Source organism: Falco punctatus, assembly GCF_963210335.1.
Source record: "Falco punctatus genome assembly, chromosome: 9".
Taxonomy (NCBI): Eukaryota; Metazoa; Chordata; class Aves; order Falconiformes; family Falconidae; genus Falco; species Falco punctatus.
This window is the reverse complement of record NC_137589.1, coordinates 10,383,413-10,396,682: the sequence shown is the minus strand read 5'-3', so window position 1 is coordinate 10,396,682 and position 13,270 is coordinate 10,383,413. Positions and strand designations below refer to the sequence as shown.

The 13,270-nt window shown below is 43.2% G+C and overlaps 1 protein-coding gene across 9 annotated transcripts in view; it reads right to left on the bottom strand.

Moving 5' to 3' along the window:
- Nucleotides 1-3,802: 3,802 nt before the first annotated feature.
- Nucleotides 3,803-13,270, bottom strand: part of LOC308069118 (L-threonine ammonia-lyase-like) — a 52,762-nt gene continuing 43,294 nt past the window's right edge. For all 9 annotated transcript variants that reach the window (XM_080400893.1, XM_080400895.1, XM_080400889.1 and 6 more), the window contains one exon: nucleotides 3,803-7,092. In XM_080400893.1, coding sequence (XP_080257019.1) covers nucleotides 6,994-7,092 — 99 coding nt within the window. In that variant the 3' untranslated portion in view covers nucleotides 3,803-6,993. The remainder of the gene's footprint in view (nucleotides 7,093-13,270) is intronic.

Here is a 13,270-nt window from a genome sequence, read left to right as displayed (position 1 = left end):
TGACCGCCTAGAGCGGTTCTTTCCACTGCAATCAAAACACCTTTCCACAACAAAAGGGGAGAGCAACAGAAGTGTACCTTCACATTCAGCTCAAACACCCAACCCGCCCGGCTTGCCAAAAGAAAACACTTGCAAATGTTAGTACTTGACTGTAAAAAAAAATTCAAAATTCAAAATGTTACTTCCCACCAAAAGAAAACCAAATGAAACTTACAGAAGGGCTTTTACTATTCAAGAACACCACTAAATAAGGTAAATCACCAAGAAAGCTAAGCTGACATTGAGAAAGGTCTTTCAGGACAGACATTCCTGCTGACTAGGCTGTTGACAGCACTGAAGAGAAAACCTGTTCAGCCATCTATTTCAAATTGAAAACATAAGGAAAACCCACCTCAGTATGAGAGCCGACGCACAAAACTGGGTATGCTTTATGCTAATAAAGTAGATGCCAAGAAAATGTAAAACAGTGCCTGTTTTTTCTAGGCATATACAAAAAAAAAGTTGTTATTTATTTGACCTGCATCAGTAATCAAAAGGAATTATTTCATACAGGTCACAAATAACGGCATTGCTTACAACAGTGCTTTCATGCTGTGATTGCTTGGTGGCTTCGTTGCAGGAGAAAACACAAAGAACCCACCCAGATCCATTTTCACCTTTCAGTCGTAATACACGGGAATATGTGGAAATGAGCGTAATTATTTCTTAAAGTAAGGCAAGCAATCCTGATCAGCCCATTTGGCAGATCACGGCTCAGATCAAGCTCTGCTGATGTGAAGCTGGGCCATGAAATGCAGCATCAGCTCAGCAGCTTTGCCGAGCCTGAACGGAGGTGGTGAGATGCCTCCCAGCTGGTTCCAAGAAACTTCTCAAGCCCTAAGGGCTGCAGCTCATTTTTGCAAGGGAGCAACGAAAAACCTCCCTTAGGAGCACACGTTGTCTTGCTTTGCCTCTCTGTCGTGCTGACCTAGATTTTTCTAAACATGACAGGAGTCAACTGGGCCAGCCTTTGGAAATACCCATGGGGTAGTTAATTACGGACATTTAATTTGCCCAGCAGCTGGTCCCCTGAAGAGCAACAGAGCCCAGTTAAAGCTGGGGGAACAGCCTCCTTGACCATTGGCACAGAGCCTGAAGGACACTTCCCCACCATAGGCAAGGGCTTTGAAGTCCAACAGTCTGCTGCTTGTGGGCATTCTGGCACCATCTCTGAGGCAGGTGGCAGAAACTGCAGAGCTCCCCCCCCCCCCCCCCAAACTACAGTAGCTTTTAGAGGAACATGTTATGGAAAGCAGCTGCTACGTCACCGATTGTAAAGTTTTCAGGTAAATGACCTTTGCAAAAAAAAAACCAAAAACAAAAAAAACCCCAACACAACCAACCAAGGAGCTAATGCAGTAATGTTTCCATAAATGAGAAAATCTGAACTACTTCCTTCTGTATTTATTCCTCACGTTTGAATAGGGAGAGGGGATCATCAATTCCTTTTTTTTTTTTTAATTACAGTACTGTTGTATATGAGCCTTTGTTAATGAGGCTGCCAGTCTCACCGCTATTTACTAGACTACACAGTTTAAGAAATCCTTTGCTTTTACGCTTGTTAATTAATTATAAGCTTGCACATTTGTATTCCCCTGCCTCCCAGCAGGTGATCTCCACATACAGAATAAAGAGGTATTTCTAGAAGGTTTGTTTTAGTGACTCCACTCAGTTGAGAACTGAATGAAAACTTCTGGCATACAGCTGACAGCCTACACATTCTGTTTATCTTCTCAGCAACACACTTATTCAGACTGGTGCCTGTATGCGAGGCATACGGCTCAAAAAATTGTCATGTTTGTCAAAAGGAAAATAAATAATAATTAAGAAAACCTCAAACATCAACATTTGTTGTTGTCAAACCTCTATTGTCACTCTTCAGAGAAGAAGTAATAATACGACACAATCCACACACAATACTAGACCTTACGAGGCCCCTACCACCCCAAACATAAACTACAGCGTGTGCACAGCTGGGGAGGAGAAGAGGAGAGGCATAAAGAACACCGCTGTATCATTTATCAGTGTTCTTCAAGACTCTTCTCTCAAAGAAAAAACTCTTAGGTGCCCCTTGAGGGAATAGACAGGGAGAACATACCAAGTTTAGAAACCACACAAGGTAAAATATCCCTCTGAAAACACCACAGACAATTATCAAAAGGACAACAGCAGGCAAACAACACCCTTCTCCACAAATTTCAGAAGTGTGAAAGATTTAAAACTTCATAGTTACAGGACTAGGGGGGAAAAAAAAGCAAATAAAAGTACCTGCATTTAGAAGAACTTGCAGACATGAGCAGCAGAGCTGAACCCCTCCAACAGCACACCCCTCCTGCCCGGGGCAGGGCAAGCCCCTCATATCCCTCCTGGGGACGCACTCAGCTGTGGCTGGTCAGGCTCTTCCTTTCTTCACAGAGAGCACCTGTATGGGCTTAGGCAGCTGGTTATTGTCAGTGGTCATTATTGATTTACTTCAAAACGTTCATATTTTATTAGAATGTTTTCCAACAACAGCCCTCGATTTTTTTCTGCAGCTTTATTTTGAATCAATCGATCGATCGATCAATGAAGTGCTTTTGAACAATGGGAAAGCCATCAGCTCAGGAAGGCGTGATGTTCAGAAGGATTCCCCCTCTGTTGGCACATGGCAAAAAGGTAGGATCATATGAAAACAGAAGTTTGCAATTGACCGAAACTCTGCAAACTTCAATATCCTATACATGGCATGCTGCTTACAGCTAAATGAACAGCAAAGGTGGCAGGAGAACCAAGGCCATCAAATAAATGACTGGCAGGAATTACAGCCCGACCCTGGCATCTTGCAATTCCCTTTTCCCATCACTAAACCCCACGCCTAGGTCTGCAGCTAACAGAAGTGTGATACAGCACATCAAACGCACTGGCGGCGTTTTGGGAGGGGAAGAAGGAACGCACGTCCCTAAACCTACCGAAAGCAGCAGGGTAGGTGGCAGGGCCACCCGTGGGGACGTGCCACCTGCATGGGGAGATGGGCTTCTCCTGATGCTGTGTAAGCGGGTACTGGCAGAGCTTTAGATGTTAATCCAGAGCTAACAGGACCTGGTGGAAGAAATTAAGGAATGAATGAGGAAAGAGGTTTTGTTTCAATTAAAGATATGCTTTGTTTGCATCAGTCCTTGGAAGAAGTTGTGCTGTGTGCCTGACAAACCATGTGGTCACAGGGCTGCTCCCACAGCCAAGTAGCTTCACTCTAGTGGAATTACCCGGGTCAGAGCGTCCTCTTCCACGGGAGACAAGAACAGGCATTTTGACAGGGGGGCTGCTGCACCCTGAAATTGAAGGTTGGGTTTACTAAAGTTCATGATATCTGACGAACACCTCTGGGATCCAATTCATCACATTTATCGCGGCCCTCCCTCACCCACACAAGCCCAACCCAGGACACCTCCGCACCCAGGCCCTGCACCTTGCCCAAGGACACAGGCAGGCACACGCGAGGCAGCGTTTGCACCTGACCCGCTATGTGAAACAGAATCTCCTTCCAAGCCAGTGAGCAGTGACGCTCACCCTGCCTGGCCGGTGAGGGGTCTGGCAGTCCCCACCATTCCCACGGGGCCAGAGCTGCAGCCCTGCCTGGCCATGGCCACCCCCTGGCCACCCAGAGCTCCCGTGCAAGAATGACACGGATCTCGTGTCAATGTCCGTGACAGGGAAAGGAAAAATAATGAACTCTGAATTCTTAATGCAAGGCTGCTATTAGTACCATATGAGAGAATGACAAATCTTTCACTGCTGAGGTGGCATAGCATAATTTTAATTATATTTCGAATAAATACAATGCTTAGATTTACATTTTGCTGATGTAACAATTTGTGACATTTTTACATAATCATTAAAGTGATATTTTTTTTAAGGTACATAAGAATGCCTTATATAAATATACTTCATTAAGTGAAGCATTTAAAAATTGTTGTGCCTTTGAAATGCCATAGTCCTATTGCATTTCATAATGCAGAAATGTTAGCAGCACAGATATTTTGGTATTCTTTCCAATTACATAAATTCATTTAAATGTTTAATTTTGATAATTTTTTCCCCCTTGCAAGTATTTAACTTTAAAGCCAACAGACTCACGTAACAGCAATATAGACTGGAAATCAATTCTGGTATCATTATATTCTCATGTAAAGAGTTTACCACTGAAGAGTGATTTACAATTTATGTTTATACTTAGTACAATAAAAATAAAACCAAACCGCGTATATCCTGTTTGACATTTTAAGTATCTTCTAGACATCACTTTCCTTTTTATTTTTCTTTTTCTTTTTTCCCTCCCCAAAACACATTTTCAAAATCAGACAGTGATTCTGAGTGCATTGATTCTTGATTGCTCTGCCCGCTACCTCTCTTGCCCCTGTTCTGTGAAGATCTGCTAAATGCAGTTCCCACTGATCAGAAAAGAAGTTGTAAATGCTCTGAGCTTCTAAAAAATTAAGTCTGGGATCATGCAGGATGATAAACCAGGGACTCAGACAGCAGAAGCTGTTGGCCACTACTGAGAACTTTGGTTATAAAGTCCCATTTTCTTCTCATTAGATACCTGAGACATCCTCATAATTTCCTGAGAGTTTTACCAAAAGAGACCAGAGAATAATAAGACCCTTATTCATAGTGCTTTTACATCCCCAAATCTGCTCTTTGATGATGTGGTTCATTGCTTGCTTCATTGGAAGCAGCACATGCGCAGTACGTGGTCTATCACCGCCTATTTCTATACAGATTTCTTAAACCCTTCTGACCACGAAGGAAGGAGCTGTGCCTGCCAGGCTGTGATTTACAGGACACATTCTGGAGACCAAGCCCTATACCCATCATTCTGGATGGCAAGAAGGGAAAGACACTAACCATTGGGGCATCAATAATTTTCAGTTCCACGTGCAAACCAACATGGTCCTTCCAAAACCACAGCAAGTCAGTGGTCTTTTATTATTTGCCCACCATATGCGAGAGTCTCTTCTCTACTCCTGCTCCTTCATGAGACACAGTAAGAAGGAACAGACTGTTTCCCAGAAAAAAGTACTGCAGAGATAGCCAGAATGCTGCTGCCTTCGTCCCACGGTGCAGGTTAACTTATAGATATAGCTGGATATCCCTAAGTAGTAAGTAAAATAAAAGTGAGATCTGCATAAGATTGGATATGCAGTTCATTCTTTCTAGTCCCTAGGAACCCTCTGTTTCGGTTGCTCCAACTCTCTGGATGATGCCCTTCCTAGCCTACGGACAGCTTTCGCCCGCCCCAGGGTATCTCCTCTCACACACGTGACTTGCTGGTGGTGCTTTAGAGCCAAAAGTGTCCCACTGCAGCACCAGGGAAGGAAACATCCCAGCAGACCCGTTCCAAACTGCAGAGGAGGACTGAAGATGGAAGCTCAATTTATAAATCATAGCATGACAATAAAGGAGCATCACTATGAGATTGCAGCATCTCCTGAAGAAGCTATAGTAAAAGCTGGTTTTCCTGGACACCTAGCGACAGCTCACCCAGCTCTGCGTGTGGGAACTGGAACGACTTGATCCCACGCAGCCCGTGGAGATGCTCACTCTGACCTTGCTGGATGTTCAACTGAGCTTTTCTAGGGCACTTCTAACTACGTCATATTTATTTTAATGTAACTTAATTATCAACTCAATATGCTAGAGGCAGGATTAAGACCTCTCATTAAAATACCTACAAGAAAAATTTGGGTCGATCCTGGTTAAATTTAACCATGTGGAATGGTCTATAGGAGCTCTGTCGCAGCTGGCCTTAAACTGAATTTTGCCCAAGCGGAAAAGTGACTGTTGTATGCACACTCGGCAGCGGGCCTGAATTTCTCTTACATTTCTTGCCATCCCCCTCTGTTACCTGATTAGTGGATCTCTGCCCATAGTGATGAAAACGGTATCTGGGTCAATGTGTTCTTTGTTAATTGCATTAGCCATGTGCCTAAGACTTAGGCTTCCTCTTCTCCCAGCACTGCCTTTGGCTATTAACATGTGGTCTTTAAAAGTATTTCACTCTTAACAGTGTACTTAATCTGTCAGGCGAGGTGGATAGAGTCTGTTTTAGGCAGACTAAGATGATCAGTAGAATGCTAATCACAAAATTCGCATGGGTGAAGAGACCCCTTTATAAAAAGCAACACAAGCCAGTTTATATGCTCCTTTTTGTACTGAGTCTCCAAAAGCAGAGAGAAGGATTACAATTGTATTCTGCACGTGAGGTCTAATTATACTCAGAATACCTTATTTTTTTTATTGCTGCAACATTCTGGAACTTTACTTTATAAATAGGATCATTTTCCCTTTGAGGAAAAAAAAAAAAAAAGAATACAATATTGGCTTTTATCTTCCAAGTTGTTTTGGTTTTGTATGTTAATCGCATTTTATTAGCATAGTTTTTCCTCACATGATAGCAAAGATCAGAACAAAAGTGTGTTCAAACCTACACCCACACACAAGTACATACCTCCTGAAGCAGACTTAGCAAATGGAGAACTGCTTCTGGCTTGGAAATGGAAAATTCCTATACTAGTAGTATGGCAAAGTCCAGCACAAGGAGCTGCATATCTTTAACTAGCAGGATCACAGTCAAAAGACCTTTGAGAGGTCTATAGTCAGATGTAAAGAAAAACACCTTCTCCCTGCTCATTTATTGAACACCATTGGATCCTACGCACTAGCCAACATCCAGACCACCAGCCGATAATGAATTATTGAATTCCAACACCAGCAGAGACTAGAAGTTTCCCTTAGCTAAGCTGAAATTTTGAGTTTAACTAAATTCCCAAGGCCATTCACTACTTTTTGAGCAGGAAATAAATATCCTGAAACTATTTGCTAACTGTTCAGCTTTGAAAGATAATATTTGTTCTGAATGCTTCAAGATTAGGGCTCTGTAAGATACTTGTCGGAGGACCGGGGCCACCGTGCCCATCACCGCTCGGTCCAGGCAGCTGTGGGGTAGCGTTCCAAAAGCGCGTTCCGCAGCTGGGCTGTGTGGATCTTGTCTCTGGTCTCCACCGTGCAGGTGACCTGGGAAAAGAATTAGGATCGTTCCTGACGGCATGGCGGCAATCTTGGACAAAGGCATTTCCAACTCAATCCTAAAACACACTCGTAAAAGCAAAACGATCAGTTCAACAGTAAAAAACTCTGGACCTTGCACCCCCTGTCTACACAGGTAAGAGAACTGACATTGCAGACATCTGGGGCTCTTCCAACCCTTCCGTGCCGTCTTAAAACCTTCCAACAGCCCTACTTTATTGCCTTCAAAATTTAAGATAGGCTGATCCTCTGCTGGCTCCTGGGCAAAATACTTGTCTGCTGCTGGCCTCCCTGAAGTCACCCGCTAGCAGCTTCTCTTTCCCGTTCCCTGGGGTGTGTATGTGGCGCTGCTGCCACCTCACCAATCTCCGGCTCTTACCGCACCGCATTTCCGTGTTTCTGGGCAGCGTTTGTTCCAACACCTACATCCTTCACATTTTTTATATTCTCCTCCTCTTCTCTCTCATGGAGTTATCCCCCAGACCTTTACCGTCTCTGCAGTATCCTAGCGGGCTGCATCTCCTCCCACACCTTTTTGTTTTATTCTGATTTTTTTGTTTGCTCATTGCATTGCTTCTAGTCCTTGGCTATGGTTCTGCTGCTAAATCCAACTAAACCCAGGAAAACGTGATCTTTATAGTTTTATTTTTATTCTCCACTTGCCTCCACAAGTATTACTGACAATCCTGTCGTGCAGCCACCGAAGACAGTAACTGCAATGTCATTTTTTTCAATTCTTCTTTAATCCCTCTTTCTACATACTCACATCTCTACGGCATCATTCGAGAATCTGGGCACTACCAAAGGCAAGGCACCAATACGAAGGTGCAGAAGGAAAGTGATACTTTGCGATTTTAGACTACAAACTTAATCACCACTGACCCTGCTGGAATTAACGCTGGCATTTAAAGTGCCACGTGGAAAAAAGACCTCACAAAAACCTGGAAATCTAGCGAGGAAAGGATCCAAGATGAGTCACAATGCAACAACAGAGAGTTTATCTTAACAGGCAAATCTACAGAAAACAGAAAAAAAACCTGGCCGTGGTAACCTTACGGTGGCCTACTAGAGACAGACGCCCTGCGTAATGCTCCTGTCAGAGCTGCAGGAAGGAAAAAAAAAAAAAATTGTGTCTACTCAAATCCGTTTATGAGGACATTTCTAAATAAGAACTGTGTGAATTTATATTTTTACAGGGCTGAGCTTAAACTAACAATACACCTTTACCAAAACTGCTGAAGGAGAAGACAAACCACTAACTCCAGGTTATTCTGAACAGCCGTGAGCCCACTTCATTAGAAAACTGGCTACAGCTTCTTAAACATCCATCATGAAATAAGCCACATTTCTGATCTGTTTCTGTAATTCTTCACCTCTTACCCTGAGCATAGGTCTATTCATGTTTAGTTATTTGGAACACAAATTAGATGCTAAATTCTTTCTCCTCTGAAAAAATGGGAATTAGTCTCAAGAGAAGGGCAGTCACAGAGGACAATTAATAATGAGGGAAGAGGAGAGAACACAAAGACTGGGAAAAGTATCTAAAGGGTATCTGGGGACCAAACACCCAGTATCCATTCCCTGCTTCCTACAAAATCCCTAAAGCTTTGCAGCCATATCTTCAAGAGCGCACACCCACCCCTCACAGAGTCCGTAAGCATGAAAAGCAGCTTTCCTGCCCTTCCACTGCACTCGCGCCTGTTTGTCCTGAGCAAATCAAGTGCTGCACTTGGAACCCGTCCGGACTTGCCAGCTGCAGCTTTGCATGTCTGGCAGCGCGCGGCTGCTCTGCCCTGGGAGCAAGCATGGGAAAACAGTTCGATTTACAGAGCTCACTCCCCTCCCCTCTGCCCTTTTCTTTCTGCTGGTGATTGAAGCCAGACAGACTTGGATAGACTGGAGCCAGAGAGCTTGTAAACAGTTTGGAGGAATACTGTCTTTTTGTTCTGGGCGTGCACAGCATCCAACATGTGATACAGCCATTAATACGCTGCAGTGGATTATAAAAAGTAACAGCAAAACCAGCAGCAATAATAAAAAACCCCAGAAATTTTCCTGATTTTTCACACTTGCCAAATAGAGGAACAGAGAACATTTGCCTACAGCAGGAGCAGACAGGGAATCACACTGTACTTTAGAGCAGCTACAGGTCTACACAGCAAAGGCGGCAAGAATTTGCTTTCTTCCTCAGATTACGCCCGTTTACACTGCAATTTTACTTTCACAGACTCTGCTCTCTCATTCGCTTCACCTGGGAAGTATAAGTTACACGAGTGTACAACAGGGCAACCCTCGTATTCGTGGGGAGGTATATGAGGATGGCATCTATCTGGGATGAACAGTCACCCCAGTACTACCAGCTACAGGAGCTTGCACAGCCACGGATGAACTAAGGGCTCCAAATTGGTCTTATTTAAGAAGAACTTATGAAACCTATTGCCTGATATTTCTCATACTCCAGACAAGATAACTCACGACAACTAGAGAAAACTTGAAATTTGTTTCAAACCCATAAGCCCTCAGTACTAGACATTGTCTTTTTGACTGAGCAGAACTTCAAGGACTGCAGGACCATGTTTGCACAGTAGAATTTTCTCTGCATCTAAAAACAAACAAAAAAAAACCCCACAAAAACCAACCACCACCACCCAGTACATTTTATGCATTTCTCTCCTGCATATTCCATCCTTGCTGGATTAAAAAATAATAACAAAATTATCTGGTCCTGTAAGACCGTTAAAATAACCAGCCAGATGGATCTGTCACTGCATTTAGAGTTCTGCTCTTGGTGGCAGGTAATTTAAAGATTGATTCCAAACTAAGGGTTTAGTTAGCCTGTTGGGGTTTTTTATAATAGGGCTTCAAGTAATGGAAGAGAGAACAGCCTTCACTGAACGCTGGTTTCTTGTGGGTTTTATTTAATAACTAGAAATAACTGAGGGAGCAAGACAAAGGCTGGAAAAAAATAAAGGCAAAACTTGATCACAAGTTATTACTCAGGGCAACACCAAAACCCAGATAAGCAAATTAAAATATTCACAGGATTAATTCAATTTCAAAGAGAGGAAAGTTCATAACTTCACTAAAGAAGAAATTTGCAGAGTTCTGTGCTGAATAATTTGGGCAAAAGAGCAGGCACCTCTGTCCCTTTTAACTGCAAATCTCACATGTGGGTGCTTAACCTGTTAGACCGTATTTTCCTAGATTTAAAAAATTCATTTAGAGTGCTTCTCAACTCCCTGACGCCTGCTACCTGTAGGGTGTGTGTGCAAATGAAGATGTTGGGTGGGCATGGTGAGCCAACACTAGAGAGCAGAGGAAACGTGAGCAGCAAGGCTCAATCAGAAGATCCCAGTCTTTTGTGCTTTCTCCAGGCTCCATGTAAAGATAGATCGTAACCAGGTACTGCAATTCCTTATGTCCCTGAACCTTTGTATCCCACTTTAATCCTAGAAACCATACTCATCATCACCTTCTTCTGTGCTGTTGGTCTTGGTGGATTCACGTAACTTAACATTCACGATACACCACACTCAGCAACAGCATAGGTTTGTTTGCATGAAAACCACTGGATTTATTTATACACGCTGGTTTCAGTTCCATAAAGCAAGCAAGGCTTTTTGTTTCTGTTAAAAAAAAATATATATTGACTGGGTAATTTTCCGAATTACTCTGTAAACACCCAGTGTGGGTTACTGCACATCACAGATGATTTGGCAACAGCACTTCAGTTCATGGTTTGGGGATCAGCTGCCAGATAGCCCTCAAGGTCGGGGCGATGCAATGCAACGCTTGGGAAAGAGCATAACAGCTGCCACAGCTGTCACTTGGTTGTGCAACCCCAGCCCTTATCTTTTGGCATATTCTGGCATTCAGGTGGGTGAGCATGAGCACGAACAAGTTACTGTCACATTTCAGAAGTCAGATGGTAATCCAACAGGTCTGCTCCCAGCCTCCCTGGAGTCAGGTTCTTATTTCTACAGCTGGGGCAGGCTATTCCGTACCGCCTGTCTGCTGCGGAATGCCATTAAAGAAAATAACCACATTCTTTCGGAGGGCCTCAGAAGAATTGTATTGTTGAACCTCCCACTTGCAAGTGTCTCCTTTTGGCAGGTGGGGAACTGAAGCACGGAAACGGTGCCTTGCCCAGGGTCACGCAGGAAATGCTTTGGCAATGATAGCATCCTTCTCGTAGCTGGACAGCTGCGCGCTCCCCTGCGTTCTCTTCACAGGACAACAACATGGAATGTGTTGGCAACCGGGAACTCTATCCAAAATACTCTCCCTCAGCCCTTCATAAAATGCAAGCTGGCCCAAAGGAATTTACTCAAATTGACCAGAGCAGACTGAAATAATTCAATGAGCTCTGGCCTGAGGTGGATAAACTGTATGGAAAAAACAAGTACTACACCACACCAAGTGAGGCAGGAAACCTAGCACTGCTGGGACAACGTGTAACGTTATCGTAAAGAAAAAGCAACATTCAATTAATGAGTTAGGATTTTGTTGCGCAGTCAGAGGGAGAAGTAATGTGATGGATGTTCTTTTTACAGTTGGTCTTTTCTGAGCTATTTAAAACCACGGCAGAGTTAAGCTCCCAAGAGGTTTGAAGTGAACAGCCCAGCCCAGCCTATAACATCAAAAAGGACCAAGGTCGGAGGGACTGCTGCCACCACCGCGGCTTCCCTGCAAAGCTGCTGGAGCACCTCAACACCCTGCAGCCCCTCAGTGCTCTGTTCCAGGACCCTCCTGTACCTGCCAGTCTGATTATGCTGCAGTTTCAGTGGTGAGGAGAAGACTTTTCTAGAAACCTGATGAGCTCAAAGATTATTTTTTTTTTCAGCTGAGTTGCCCGATTCCAAATACGAGACACCCATTAAGCAGGCAAGCTGCTGATCTATAGCAGAGCCTTGCATGGCTTCAGAGCAAAGATAGTTCTTATCTTATTAAGCCATTTATTGATTTTGCTCATTGACTTCTCTGTGTCAAAGATAATATGAAATTAAAGGGATTTAAATGGTTATAAAGAGGTTTACAGATGGAAGTAATTTAAGCGATAAGTTGTCCCACATGGAATCTGAGGGATATTACTGATAGAGAACAGGGAAAGTTCACAGCAGTAAGTTGCAGCCTCCTCCTACGAAGTGGGCAATCCTCTAGATCTCTAGATCCAGTTTGCCAGATGATTTTTTCCTTAGCTCTGATCATTATTTCTGTCTAGATATTCCTGGTAATCTAACCTGCTTCAATAGCTGTAAAATGTGAAGCCTACCAGACTGGTTATCGGTACGATTTGCTAAGCGTTATCTATTTCAATATCGGGACTTTGGAAGCCATTCCCTAACTGCTCAGGTAAGAGTGAATCAGGGCATGGTTCTCTGCAAGACAGAAACCCAGCATGAGTCACAAGGAAGGAGAATCTAAACTGGAGGTATTAGCAGGCAGCATCCAAAAGAAGCTCCCATATTGTTTCCAAAGAATGTGACCAGCTGATCCCACTGCACAAGGCACTTCAGTAACAATCAGCTGAATCTAATGTAGCCAGAATCCATTTTTTTATATAAAAAAAAAAACCAAAACCCTCTTATTTTTGCTAGTAAAATGTTCCAAAAGTTATGTTTCAAGAAGTGTAGTTTGAACATAAAGCTTCATTTTAGAAAGTCCATACTACTCTATGAAATCAGACTGTCAGCAAGGATCTTCCCACAGTGTTCCAAGCATGCACCAGATGAATAAACACTAACCCAGTAAGGCATTTCACTAGACGGGGAGCGGAGGGGATAAATAAAAAGCTCTATTTTCCTGATAAGCAGTGACTAGAAAATAAGTTTCTCTCCTTTGGAAATTAAGGAGTGAATCTAAAAGGCCAATTAAATACTGAGATGACAATCCTGACAGGACTGATTTAGTGTATTAAATAAGCCACTACACTTACTGCCCTGTGCTGTCAGACGCTTCGTCTATATCCACAGTCAAAAGTATGTGCTGAAGTTAGAGTGGAGTGGGTATAGCTGTAACACCTTTCTTATATAACCACCAGCTCCACACACTTAATAATTTTGGTACTTGATCCAGATCTAAATGCATGCTTAACGTGCTGTGATTTACACTGATGAAAATGATACAAAGTCCTTTGCAGGTCTGCTTAGTAGCAAACGCTCAGAAT